This window comes from Nelusetta ayraudi, unplaced genomic scaffold (assembly GCF_046127955.1).
Source record: "Nelusetta ayraudi isolate G7.1 ecotype Tasmania unplaced genomic scaffold, CSIRO-AGI_Nayr_v1 ptg000031l, whole genome shotgun sequence".
Taxonomy (NCBI): Eukaryota; Metazoa; Chordata; class Actinopteri; order Tetraodontiformes; family Monacanthidae; genus Nelusetta; species Nelusetta ayraudi.
The window spans coordinates 5,981,250-5,995,337 of record NW_027466081.1 but is presented as its reverse complement, the minus strand read 5'-3'; the positions used below and the strand labels follow the sequence as shown (position 1 = coordinate 5,995,337).

Below are 14,088 nucleotides of genomic sequence, written 5' to 3'. Positions count from 1 at the left end.
CACGCCATCTCCCATAAAATTATGCAAAGTAAGGCTAAAACAAATGACTCTCATCGTTGAACACATAATCTATGCATGGTTACTTTGTCTGGTGGGTTGGATGACAAGCTTTGAATCAGTTAGACCAGGGCACAAATATATAATGATTAATAATAGAATAATAGCGGACCACAAACTTTGAATCTTTCGAGTCACTGCCGATCTCTGAGATGAAATTAATTGAAATTCCTCAATTCGGCTCAGTAAATGGAGTCAACAGACAATCAGGAAAAGGAAGTGCACTTCCCAGTGATGACAGCAAGCGTGTGTAAACCGTCAAAAAAAAAAAAGAAAGAGGAAGGCTGCAGCTTCACAGAATTGAATTACATAATGTGTCATGCTGTTGTCAAAGAGATCCCATCCTGCATTTCAAACAGCCATTCCGCCCCCCTGAATAGACGAATTGACTGGAGTGCTGAAATTGCGCCGTTACAGAAGTCATTGTGATTCCAGACACACAGGCAGGGAACAGTTGACATAGATCCCATTGACCGAGCTTTAAAATATGTATATATATATATATATATATATATATGTATATATATGTATATATATATGTATATATATATATATATATATATGTATATATATGTATATATATATGTATATATATGTATATATATATATATGTATATGTATATATATATATATATATATATGTATATATATATATATATATATATATATATATATATATATATATATATATATATATATATATATATATATGAAAGGACGTGCTGTTTATGTCAGAGCTCAGAGCTGTTAGTAGGGCCCTAAGGCATGTGACATTTGTGCTGGCTTAAAGCTAATTAGAAAGGTTAGCTTTTGAAGTGAAACACCTCAGCCAAAGAACGCGGAGATGTGAGAGGAGCTCTGACTCTGCAGCCTGTTCCCTTCTCAAACATCTGGCACCCTCTGCGTCTTATCAGAGTCTTGAGTTTAATCACTCGTGATTAAATATCACCTGCTCAATCGGGGGACAGCTTTTCTTGAGAAGGGATGTGAGAGACTTTTCTTTAAGAGAGAAAGAGATATTTTATTTTTTCAAAGTGGGTTATGGCTTGCCTGCTTTGTTTATTGAGGAAATTCTTCCGCTTTGGAAATAAGAAATGTTTTTCATTCAAATAAAAAGCGATACAGTAAATGTTTTTTACGAAGCAGATGTTTTCCTAAACATTTAGACAGGACAGGTGTGATGTGTGATTTCTGGATTCCTTTGCAATTCCACAGCCAAAACACAAAACAGTTTGAAACTCTGAAACTGCAAACCACTGCAACTGATTCTAACGTCAAAGCTTCACCTACTCATTCGATTGAAAAAAGAAACCCACAATTTGAAATTTGGATTTGCGCCGCAAATATCAGTAATTCAAAACTAATTATAGCCTTTCAGTGAACAGCAAGAGTGAAATATCTGAACTCTTAATCGAGAAAGAGAAGTAAGAAATTGATTTGTAGGTTTCGGAAGTGCGGCTGATTTCGCTCGATGCTGTCATGTTAAATAAAAAAAAAGTACATTCGGGCAGTGCGTACAGTGAGTTCATGCATGTCCATACCTGAAAGTAAGTGAACTGTGAGTGGTAGAGGTCAGGGTAAATGTGCAGAGTGGTGCCCACCACCAGAAGAGACTCGAACTTGTGCAGGGAGGAGCTGATGTAGCCGGTGAAGCCCAGGCACCAGATTTTCAACAGAGCCTCCAGGTCAAACAAAACGGTAAAAGCAACCTGGGAAGGTATTGAGAAAATAGAGACATTCATGCCGGGACGAAAAGAAAGTAAGATCTACGGGTGAGTTTACGGCTAAAACAATAACCAATTTAAGAAAAAGACATCGCAATCCAGCCAATGTATCGGTTCACATTTAGAATAGGAGTGCTTTTATAACCTTTTCTCCATCAAGGCTATTCAGATAGTATAAAAGACACAACAGCATTAAAATGTACAATGAAGCATCTAACTGTCATATTCAGAAAGGCATGAAGGAGGCAGGTAGGAATTTGTATTTCATCTTTTGCAAATTCTGCAAATCAATTTTCATTGCTTTAAGTATATTATCACTTGCAAAATACAGTAAAAAAAAAAATACAGTACAGGTCTGTGTATCTTCAAGTGTGTGTGGTGGGGGGTTGAGGGATCAACAAAACAAAAACAAAAACCATTTGATCTCACCTCTGCCAGGTAAAACTCGTCATAGTGCCTGCGGTGGTTCTCGCCTTTATAATAGTTGCTAGCGGCAACGATGACGTCCACGGCGACCATGCTCAGGATGAACATGTGAAACACGGAGGACCGCATTAGTTGCTGTGGAAACAGAGCAGGATTCATTTGCAATCAGTGCAAATTGCTCACATCGGGGCCAGAAAATGGCAAAGCCAAAACACACGAGGAAAATCTGTTTAATTCCACATTTGAAATCATCTGAATCCCTGGATTGATTTCCACCTTGGATACCGGCACAGAGCTCGACTAACAGTCAATGACGTCAAAGGCTCTGTGTGAAGGTTATGGTTATTATTGCTTGGTGACTTGAAAGAACCAAGAAACATCCATGCATATTTTCTGTTTTCATACTTGTTCATAGATCATTGCAAATGTTATACACTGGGCCTTTAAACTGATGATAGTAATGACTAATATAATCTTTTACTGGGACCTGAGGACTCATTTCGTACTGTTGAGAAATGGTATGACAAATAAAGTTCCTTGAATCCTTGAATCCTTTTCTGACTGATTGTTATGCCTGCACAAACTGTACATACCGGAATCCTGAATAAGCCCTATGTGATATCTTTAGATATCTTGAAAAAGCACGCATGCTGCGGTGATACAGCAGTAGATTCCCATTTTCAAAAATTAAAGAAGCCAACCTGAGCAGCTGGGCAACCCGGGCCCGCAGCTAAACTGTGGGGAAATTCAAAGGCAATCAGGAGCTTTTCTTTGGCTGCCTGGAGATACGTCAACCTCAGCGGCAGAATCAGAGCGCATTCAGGAACAAAAAAACAAGGCGGGAGAGGCTAACAAATCTTCGCTATTTTTCTCTTTGTGCAGCGTCGGGCTGAAAGCCTTGAAGAAGCGCGCGCAACATAATAAAAAACAATCATCACCTGAAAGGATGTGAGGGGGGTGGGGGTGGGGTGGGGTGGGGGCTGGGGGGATGGATGATGAAAAAGCACAGCGTCCTGATTTAGACGAGTAGCGGGGACGCGTGCTCCTCTCTGAAACAGCCTGACAGATGTGATCACAGCACCGAACTGCATATATGTGGCAGAACAAACAGCTTGCGAGTGGGTGGAAAGCGCTCACCCTAAAAAAAGACGCGGTGCATGCGAGACCGGCGAAGGAAATGATTGAGAAAGTGATAAAAAAAAAAGAGGAAGACTTGTAGACTGACGGGGAGGGTTTTGCCAACACTTTTTTTTTTTTTGCGTCGCGGGAAAACATGGGATTGGCCTCAAACCAATGCTGACTTTAGGTCCACAGTGTAAAAAACGGTTCACTTTGTTTTTCAGATGAATCTAATTCTGATACTTTGTGCAAAGTTGCCCAAAGCAGCGACAAACTGGGCATTACGCTTCGCGAATGGAAGCGCAAAATGCGTTTGGAAATGAATTTACATTCAATGCATTCGAAAACAAAAGTTCACCTGCACTTTTAGTGCTTGTGACGGTGCATTGGTTTCACATGGAAGCAACAGAAATAAGTGCAAGAATGGCGAAGCAAGTATTTAAAACTGAATTGCAATGTCTACTGTCTACTGAATAATATGAAAAATTTCAAAACGTTTCTTCTGAGAACAGATCAAGTGTTATTTTGGAAGTGCAGTCGCTGTGAATAAGCAACAGGTGCCTTCAGCATCGGTCATGTGACCAGATATCCACTGAGTTGATTATGTTAACATCATAGCTGAGACCAATGTTTGAACACATCTGAAAGGCAAGATGCACAATTTTGCCATTCAGAATCCAAAAATTTCCATTCCATTTCAGGTTTGTTATAATGGCTTCTGTGTCATGTGACCCTGTGTTTCATAACCCAGACATGCTATTAAAAGATATTTCAGACTAGTAGGAACATTTTTAATTGAGTTTCAGTGACGTATTTTGATGAGCATTTTGTCCCATCATCAAGTTGTTTACGGCTGAACAATAACAATGAGTTTTCATTTCGGCGTTCGGAATTAAAGACACAGGCAATTTGTTTTATTAACGGATTTAACTTCTTGCAACGACTCTACAGTGAAATAAAAGTCCCAGGAGGACAACACTCGAAGCCTTGACTTACACACATGCCTGCGTCAAACACGGCACAATTGTGCTCCCTGACTTAGATTGGACATGACAAAGCAGTTTGACATTTCCAGCAACCAGAAGCTCTCCCCCATGGGTGTTTTGGCTGAATCTAGTGTGTGTGTGTGTGTGTGTGTGTGTGTGTGTGTGTGTGTGTGTGTGTGTGTGAAAGCGAGAGAGCGACAGTGAGATAGAGGCAGGCCGACAGAGAGCAGAAAGCACATATTTTGCGCATGAAACGGATGATTTTCTCAAGGTCTTGACGCCGTCCACATTCTCTGTCCGTTTTGGGGGGGGAAATGAAGAGGGGCCTGGAAAGCAGCGAGTGTTTTGTAACCTTTGTCATCTGGATAAACATTGTTTTGCCGTTGAAATCTGCCACAGAATAACCTTTAAAGCCTCGCTATGCACGCGGCCCATCTCTGGGGCGCACAAAGCGGCACTACGTCCCCCAAAATTGCAGCCAAGCCGACTGGGCTTGGCACAAACACCGCATGGCCCCCGAGACGTCAGAATCAATTTAGCAGCAACAGCTGGGGGACAAAATGGCCCTTCGCTGCTGTTTGATGTTTCTCAGCTTGTGTGTCTCCAAAGATTTTGTGCATTTGTTGGACGGATGCTGTTTGTGTTACTTAGGGATGCTTCAGGTTGAGGAGAGAGTGACTTGCTTTGACGCTGCGGTGAGTACCAGGAATTTCATTGTACCTTGAATACAATGGCAATAATGGCAAATAATCTGGAACACCAGGTGCGGCCTTTTTTTGGTTCTTGGCCCAAGGGGAAAATGGCAGCATTACTGCTAAAAACACCGCAAAATGGAACTCTAATGTGCCTCCACGCAACAGGTTGCCAGTCACATAAGTGCAAATAACACAAACAAATCCTTAGACTTGGATGGGGCTGATAATCTTAGCATGAAGTCTCTTTCGTCAAGCCTTCTGGCTTCCTGTCTGGGCAGTTGCAGTCTTGATAGCCAAATTCTTCTAGGCAGGCCAGCACTTACGCCTGGCAAATGTAAAACAACTACAAGATGAAAGAGGGTGAGGCAGGTTTATTCAAGGCAAAAATCCGTCATCAATGCATCCTTATGCATCCAGCTCAAGTGGAGGAACCAGGACTTTATTTTTTGTTTGTTTTATTTGCTTGATATCAGAAGAGTTTCCGGAATGTTTAAACTGTTATACGGCCGAGACAGACTGACAGGCCAATGGCTGCCTCCTCATGCTCCGTCTGTTCGCCGAGGCTGCCAAGAGGACAAATGCTCTTTCCTCTGGTACATGAGAGGAGTGTAACACATGTGCATATAACTGGCAGGGTATAGCAGCGCTCACGCGGGAATTGCCACCACAGACTGCGACGTGTTCTGGCAAAATCTACTGCTACAATTTCCTCTCAGCTGTTTGCAGAGACTAAGAGGAAACTACGCGGCAGTGGAGAACAGCCTCGCTTCAGGCTCCCCTCAAGCTTTGGCTGCTATCAAGTAGAGATGTAATGGTAAGGTGACAAAAGTGCTGCGATGTCGTCATTAAAAGGATAGGTCCACTGAGAAAAAAAGAGCAGTTTTTTTAAGCTTGAACACAGCTGAAGAATGTGATACCTCAAGTAGTCATCAGCATAGCATCAAAGGTTGTCCAATTTTCTTGTGTGCTTCCTCTTGTTTCTACTGATCCAGTAGTCCGGCAAAACTGGCCTATCCACTAGAGATAGGAAACTTGATTCTTTAAACTGACCCGAGTCTGTACGAGTCATTCGGCAAATTGAATCACATTGTTGAGTCATTAAAGTCACGTAGTCAGTCACCCCAAGTGAATCCTTCATTCATATTCCCACACAACCCTCACCCACTCCTGGAGCACCCGAGTGATTTGTTAATCCTGTGAGTAGGCCTGGGCGACTGTTCGCTCACGGCTTATAAAGAAGGAAACTTTTTTAAATTATTCTAACACCAATGGACATTACATTACAAAACTACAAGATAATACAAAACTACAGCACTTTCATAATGTTCAGAGTGTTCAGTTGTGGTTTAAATCCATTACCTTTAAGCTTTTATTTTCTCCATTGTTACACACAACTCTGAATCAAATCAAAACTGATTTATCAGCCTGCTAGTGCACAAAGTCCTGCCAGCGTTTTACTAACTAGCAGCAGTATCAGCACAAAGTTATTTTAATCTAAAGCTTTTGGCTGAGAAAGTGTGAGGGTGAACAAAATCTCGCAAAATCAGCCCCTTTTGGCTTATTATGGCCCTGACAAACTCAGGGTGACTCACATCCCCCTGTGGAAAACATGTCTTAATAAAACATGATGGTCTTCCTCCGTCCACCCTCCTACTCTTAATAATATCTGCCGTGCCTTGCCACCTCTGCACTTACATCAGACTATTCCTTGTGGACTGATGATTTATTTCTTTGCGGCACACACCACTGCAGCTTTTGGCGCAAAATAAAGATTTCAACTTGGCCATTGTGTTTTGTCTTAGGGTGTCGATTTCCTAGTCACACTAATTCTTTTAATGGTTCTTCCTGTGCTGATGTAGCTTCCCATTTAAAGCACAAAACTGTTCATTTCCATTCTGTCTTTCTTTCTTTCTTTCTTTCATCATGCTGTCTTCCCTTAGTTTCAGTTCAGTGTCTATCTTGTTCATTAGTTAAAATGTTCAAAATGTTTTCAAATGGACTTCATTTTCCATCAGCTTTAGCTTAAAAATAAAGGATGTAAAATGAAAGGTAGACAGATGAAGAAAAGGAAAAAGCAGTTGCTGCAGGTTGTAAACAATGGGTGCTGCTAATGTGTTAAGTGGGGGATGCAGCAGTGGCAGCACTTTAATCGGAACTGCATGCTATTTTCCCATTACAAGAATAACAGAAGGTCCCTGAAGGCAGATGGAAAACACTCATTCCTTTTACTTCTACCCGTCTTTGGCATCATATACATAAACAAAAAAAACAACAAAAAAACACAGCTTTTCACTGTGGATGTGCAGCTAAAATCGTGGTCGTGACAGTTACTGTAAATGATAAAAAAAAAATATATGAAAAACAGCAATTTAGGTTTCTATCAGTGGACGATGTGTTTGTTTTTTATCCTGACCAGCTTTGGCAGGAATTTACGAAAACACCACAGAGCAAAGCGGCTCGCCACGGGGCGCTGTCGCGTGGCTAATGTCGTCCCTAGCAACGGCAAACGACTCGAGCTGAAATGCCTTGGCGAGTGGAGGCGAATCGGACTGGTCTGCTCTAAATGTGACAGACGCAACGTTGGTCCGATCGCCTTCCAAGTTTTGCCTAACCTTTGCAAACACCTCCTATCGGTCTCTCCCCTAACCGCAAAGGATTCGGGGAACGTCCTGTCTATCGTTTTAAATTTCCCCCCACTTCTCTTCGACCCGAGAACTCCGTCCGCACGTCGGGACACGTAGTGACCTTGACCTTGAAACGCTGTGTGCACTTGTGTCGAGCTTCAAAAGATATGACCGGTGTCACCGGGAAGATCGAAGGGGCAAAGGTGGCCGACGGTGGTGGAAGGAGAGGCCCCGTGGAATCACAGCACTTGGGGAGAGGTCAAGAAGGTGTTCTTTTCATTGGATTCTCTACCTCCCAGCATGCTCCGGGGTTATCCATCACCCCGCATTTAGCTCAAGGCAGACGGAGGGCTGAAACGGGGAGGGGGTCTGTCGGCAGTGTTGGGTGCTCGTCGGCAAAGAACCCGAGCCAAATTAATCACATGATCCTCCTGGATTACAGGGGAGGGGGTAACATTTGTCATGGCTAACATTCCCTTCACTGTTGGTTATTTTAAGTGACTAAAACCCACTATTCCCAACCCCCTCTCCCTTTTTATTTTTTTTAGTTAAAGCAGCCAAAGCCTGCAAGTGTAATTATGGAGCACCAGGGGCTAATTAGTAGACCAGGCCTGCAGGGGACAGAACAGGACACCTTATTAACCTCCACTGGTCTGAGTGCCGCACCAAGAGAGAGAAAAAAAGAGCAGCTATGGAAACTGTTAAAGAACCTCACAACACAACAGCGGCGTGGGCAGTCAGTTCATGTAAACACAAAGCGGCCCTGTGATTTCATACACATCCTACGACACCACCGAGCAATATTCCTCAAAATCCACCGGTGAAGCACGCTAAGGACGGAAGGTTATCGTCTCCATCTGTGTTATATTGCACTGCTACCGTCCCGCACTTCCACCCCGGCGCCGATCAATACTGCGCCGGCCTGAATCCATTTTGGTTGTGACCTTTCAGAAAAGTTGTGAAATTAATATTATAAACTGAAATTAGTCTAAATTTCGTTAGGTAAAACTGACAGAAAATTCCGTAATGTTTCATATAATCAACAGTTAGCCTTTAGGGACTTGAAGGGCTGAAGCTCTTATTCACCCCTTTAGTAGACTAGGGCAAAAATTAAAAATGTAAAGGTGCGTCCCCTCAGATTACTAATGAAGGCTATTACCAAACATAGAAGCATTTTTCACGCTTTTTGCTTTGAAGGTTGTTTCCGGGTTGCTGTTTTTTTTTTTTTTTTTTACCCCCTCGGGAGGAGAAGCTGCCATTTCCTCTGTTTCTAAAAGAGTGGGTGGTTAATCTATTATGCGTTATCTCAGCCAGACAAATCCAAACTGACGCGCGCGCGCGCACGTGTCGTGCGTGTACAAATGGACCGACGTTAAGAGGCAGATTGAAAGGCTGCCGGTGAGACACGAACATGTGTCGCTTTAAAGGACTTCCGGACAGGTACGTGTTATCTGTCGGCAGACAAACAGGGGCGCCCGGCGCACGTGTCTCTCCCGTCTGCAAGATAGCGCGGCCACCTGCCAGCCCTGAAACGCTTTAATCATCCGACGGCCAATTACTCTGGCGCTAGGCAGAACAGAGCAGAAACTCACACTTCATTTCCCCCACACTGGCAGATGGCCCTGCAGGCGAGATCTCCACCGACTGTCTCCTCGCTACCTGTCTGCCAGGCTGGAACCTTTCACTTTGAATGTTATTAAAATTAAAAAAAATGAAAAAATAAAAAATAAAAAATGAGGCGCTTTCCAGGAGAGGAAACACATCATTTTCGTTATCAATTCAAAATTGTGAAAAATGAATAACTCGAAGTCAACGGTTGTTTAAAACAGAACTTTCCCACACCATGGACCCCCTCCCCCCCCACCAGACAGCACTGGCATCTTAGCAACAGACAGTAGCTGTGTTCCCATTACCACTACTATTGTGCAAAACCTAAAGATCGCAATAGAAAACTGGTAATGGAGACGGCTAAACTTCGAAAAACCTCTCAAATATCGCTAAAAGGTTTTGAAAGCCTTTCTCGTAAATTTCGCGGGACGAGATTTTAAGAGAATTACGGCTTAAGCGTTTCGCACCAATGGAAACACCTGCAAATCGCAATTGCACTTTGTCCAAATTGTAGAAATATCGCTTTTATTTTGCGAAAAACTGTAATGGAAATGCAGTTATTGTTACAAAATATGTAAAGAAACCTCAACATTTACAATGTATTTTCTTACTTCTATCTGCCATTCCATGATTGTTACATTTGTTTAGAATAGGAAAACTATCAACTAACATAATAATGAACATTTTTCTGTATAGCGGTAAAGCCGTACTTCATTTATGCTGCCGCAAATTTTCTTACTTTAGTTGCCCAATTTTAAGCAGCGTCTTCCACAGCTGGGTCTGTTCCTTTGGTGTCTTTGTCACAAACCTGTCATTTTGTACTACCTTGGCTGGTTTGTGGAGCGTGGAGTGTCAGACACACAACGCCATGAACAATGTTTTTGACTGATAGGCAAACATATGACTATTATACATTGCTATTAATAATAACTATTCAACAAGAATTAATCATATTTGATAACAATTAAAATACAATTTGATTTTATATTTTTTTAGTTTTATCTTCTTATTTTCTTCGGCTCCCCTAGCGGCCACCAGTTTGAAAAACACTGTTAATCGTTAGACTTGCCACCAACTTGCCATCAAAGGTTCTGCAATACAGCACAATTATGCCTTTTTTTTGTCATTTTTAACTAGACGGCCTCCTCTGGGGCCAAACACACACTCTACATTGTGTCTTCCGTGGGGGATGAACGCCCAAACGCCTCTCGTTGTCACACCGTGACCTTCTATTTCACTCTTGGAAGTGGTCTTACTGGCGGAGGGTGACAGTAAAAGCCCTTGTGCTCTTTAGCGGTATTCCGAAGTGTGTCTGAATGAGGCGGATGAAGCAATCGCTGGGTGTCGTACGCAACGGAGCGTGGCGCTCAAAGGGAAGTCGGCCGTGTTTACGCCTCTGGTTATCCCCTTATCTAAATCTTTCTACCCAGTGATGACAGGACTCCGGGGGACCTGCGGCTTTAATGGGGGAAAAAAAATAAATAAAACTGCGTGCTTTCCATTCCTTCATTTGTCATCCCGCCGCTTCTTATCTCTCCCTTCATTATTTGCGCTCCCTCCTTCTCCCTTCTTGCGTGTTGGCTCGGCTCTCTCTCAGTTTTTCCTCCGACCGCCGACTCCTCGGTCGCCGAGAGAATCCCCCCCCAGCAGTTCTCTCAGCACGGGCTCAGCCTTTTCACACCACGCCACTATCAACAGTGGACCAGCTGCAAGCAACACCTGCTGCTTTTAGCTCGTCACGAAAAAAAAAAAAAAGCCTGCCATTTGGATCACACCGACCATGAAACTGTGGCGGCGGCGGCAGCAGCAGCGTCCATCAGGCGGACGTCGTTTAAAAGTCGTCCATCACACGGGCGACGCCATTAGTGTGGCCCTATACATCAAGCAGGCGCCCTCCCTAATTTTAAATCCCATCGGTTAATCTCTCGACACGGACACTGAAGACAGATGGACGTGAAAACAATGAGGTGACGCCAAGTGTGACCGTGGCGCTTGCTAAAGAGATTTTAGCCAAAAAGAAAAAGGCTTTTCCGATTTTTATTTTTAGGAGGTGTTGATCATTTTTTTTTGCCAACAACAACATTTCACTTTTACAGCTTGTCAGTGAACTGCCCAGAAATGAGAAATTGCATTTACTCCTTCCATTGACACACTATTCAAAAAGCATCCTTTTGTGATGTCACAGAGGGCACTGAATCCACGTGGATATCGATCCCACGACAGCCTTTTCAGGTTGAGCGGGAGAAACGGCAGTTTTGTAAGACCAGCCCAGTTAAAACTAGTCATGTTTATAGTTGGAAATAGACCAACAACATTAATTTACCATGTCTGAAGACCCAAGTGCCGGGGGCCCTTTGGTAATTAGCAGTCTTTTCAGTTTTAAACTTTATCCTTCATTGTTGGTAGCGGGAAGGAAGAAAGTCATTGAGCAGTGAAACACTTTATCCTAATTGTGCATATGACAAGAAACCATAAATGTGGAGCTTAAACGGAAAGTAGCGTCGGTTTTAGCAGGAAGCTAAGCTGTGATGTAAAACAGAGAGCTAGATTCGCCCTTTCTTGAAATCTAAAGATCTACAAATGTGCAGAGCTGGGAGCCTTTCACACAAAATATTCTGACTGAGAGAAACAAACTACATCACAGCACGACCGAAAATAGCCCACAACTCTATACGTGTGTGTTTGCATATCCACCAGCAGCATCAGCAGCATGCTAATTATATGGCGTGTTTACCTGGAGGCAGGCAGGCGCGCGGCCATGTGGTTTGTTGACGTCCACAGCCACGAGCTGCCATCCCCCGGCAGCGTCTTCATGGAACATCTGCGGCACAAGGACGGCACGTGAGGGTGAGGCCACGCAGACAGACACAAAAATCAAAAATAGTGGTGGACCAAACTCCACACTTGGACGTCTTGGCCCCCCGGCCGCTTTTCGTCAAACATCTGGGGCCACGAAATAAGCTGAAGGCATCAAGCATCATCATTTTAAGTCCCGTATTAAGAAAAGATGTGAAAGTTGCTAATTTTAGTTTGCAGGCCGCAGGGACCTAACACAAGGAGTAGAACAATGTAATAACACAGCAGAGACACTTCAATCTTAGACAGGTGTCTTGTTCTTTAATATTTACTATTAGGGTCATAATACTATTATGATCGTGGATATGTTGAAAATCTGACACATTCCTCACAATTTCCCATGTATTAAGTTCTTACGGCCGTGGACTTCACAGGTGCACCTGCAGTCTAACGTTTATCATGATAACGCATCATGGTAGAAATTGAAACCAGCATTCATACGGGTGTCTTAAGAAAATAAGAAAAATTGTAATCTCTCCTGTCTTAATTGTCTTGAAACATCATAGTCAACAACTTTTGCAAACATAATTACAATTTAATGTTAAATTAAAGGGCCAGTGCATAAGAGTTGGCAGTGTCTGATGGTGAAAAAGCATATTGCAATCACTTTAATGTCCCTGTTAAAGTTGTCCAACTTGATCACACATCTCAATTAAACCTATTGCCAAAGAATCCACTCACTGCTCCAGCTGGTATAGAATGTAATGGTGCAATATAGTGGCCACCTCACATGTGGATGCTTTATTAGTGAATATAACAGAATACCTATTTATTTAGAGTATCTGACTAGAAAAAAAAACATATATGCATCTCTCCATGCCACTTTTGTCACTCGGCCTTGAAAAAAACCCTTAAAAAAAAAACAAATCCAATACCGTTGTGGGCTCACAGTTTAATTCAAGTTCATCCCATAATTACAAGTCCGGCCATCTAAACAGGGTACCAAAAGCCTGATCCTACAAAACAAAAGTGGATTTATCCATTGTCATTTCATCTGCACAATTAGGCTTTGCCGCCTAATCTCTTAAAAGCCTTAATAAACTGGAGGCAGTATGACAGCGTTGAGGAGCGGGGTGAGTGGCATGGGTTGCGTCTCCCGGGGGCCAACTTTAACCGGCCGTCCTCTCGACCGGCGGCAGCATTTTTTTTTTGTCGATGGCCCGTGATTGACAGCGACGTGTTCCTGCGCGGCTAATTAGCGAAGGTCACCCACTCCACTCCAGAGATAAAGATTGGGGCATGACGGCCAAGCTGCAATTAATTTAGATCGCGAAGGGGAAGTCTTAATTGTTTTCAAGGTCAAGGAAACAGTAAAATGTAGTGTCAAAAACCTACTTTTTATAATATGCTTCTTATGTTGTTCAAGTAAAAGAATGTATTTTTTTGCTTGACATGTCTGGCTTTTTTTTTTTTTTTTAACCAATAAGCAGGATTTATCTTATCAGATCACACTTTCAATGGCCACTGCTGTCCATCTTTTTCCTTTTACAACTCCACCTTAAAAACAGCAGAGTATAAGAAATTCTTATACTCGATACGAATGTAGGCGTTCGACCTTGGTGCGGCTGTAGCAGCTGTACCTGAGTTGTAGCGGTCGAGGTGGTGCTGCTCCTTGACCCCCACATCTGTTGAAATTGCACCCTAATCTCAGCGAACGTCTCGATGATCACCGCAATGAAGACATTCTGTAAAAAAAAGAAAAAAGAAGCACATTTACACACACATTTACACACACAATTACAAACCCCGGAGACTATTATAAATAGTCAAAACTGTTTATAATAGCTTTAGGAGCTCATGGCTCCTGAGAAAGGTTACCTTGACGAGCCACGCCAGGAAGAAAATGAGTGTTATAAAGTAGAAATAGGAGCGCCATCGAGGGAAGCTGTCTATGGCTCTGTACATGAGGAACACCCAGCCTTCCTGTGACGCGGCCTCGTACACTGTGAAAATACTTGTGCCTGAAAAAAAAAAAAACCAACAAAGATACATT

The 14,088-nt window shown here is 42.8% G+C and overlaps 1 protein-coding gene across 5 annotated transcripts in view; it reads right to left on the bottom strand.

Moving 5' to 3' along the window:
- The window catches only part of nalcn (sodium leak channel, non-selective), a 53,082-nt gene that overhangs the window by 29,347 nt on the left and 9,647 nt on the right, over window positions 1–14,088 (bottom strand). For all 5 annotated transcript variants that reach the window (XM_076031095.1, XM_076031096.1, XM_076031093.1 and 2 more), the window contains 5 exons: window positions 13,914–14,056; window positions 13,676–13,780; window positions 11,974–12,060; window positions 2,211–2,342; window positions 1,599–1,766 (listed from right to left, as the gene is read on the bottom strand). In XM_076031095.1, the coding sequence (XP_075887210.1) occupies window positions 1,599–1,766; window positions 2,211–2,342; window positions 11,974–12,060; window positions 13,676–13,780; window positions 13,914–14,056 (635 nt within the window). The remainder of the gene's footprint in view (window positions 1–1,598; window positions 1,767–2,210; window positions 2,343–11,973; window positions 12,061–13,675; window positions 13,781–13,913; window positions 14,057–14,088) is intronic.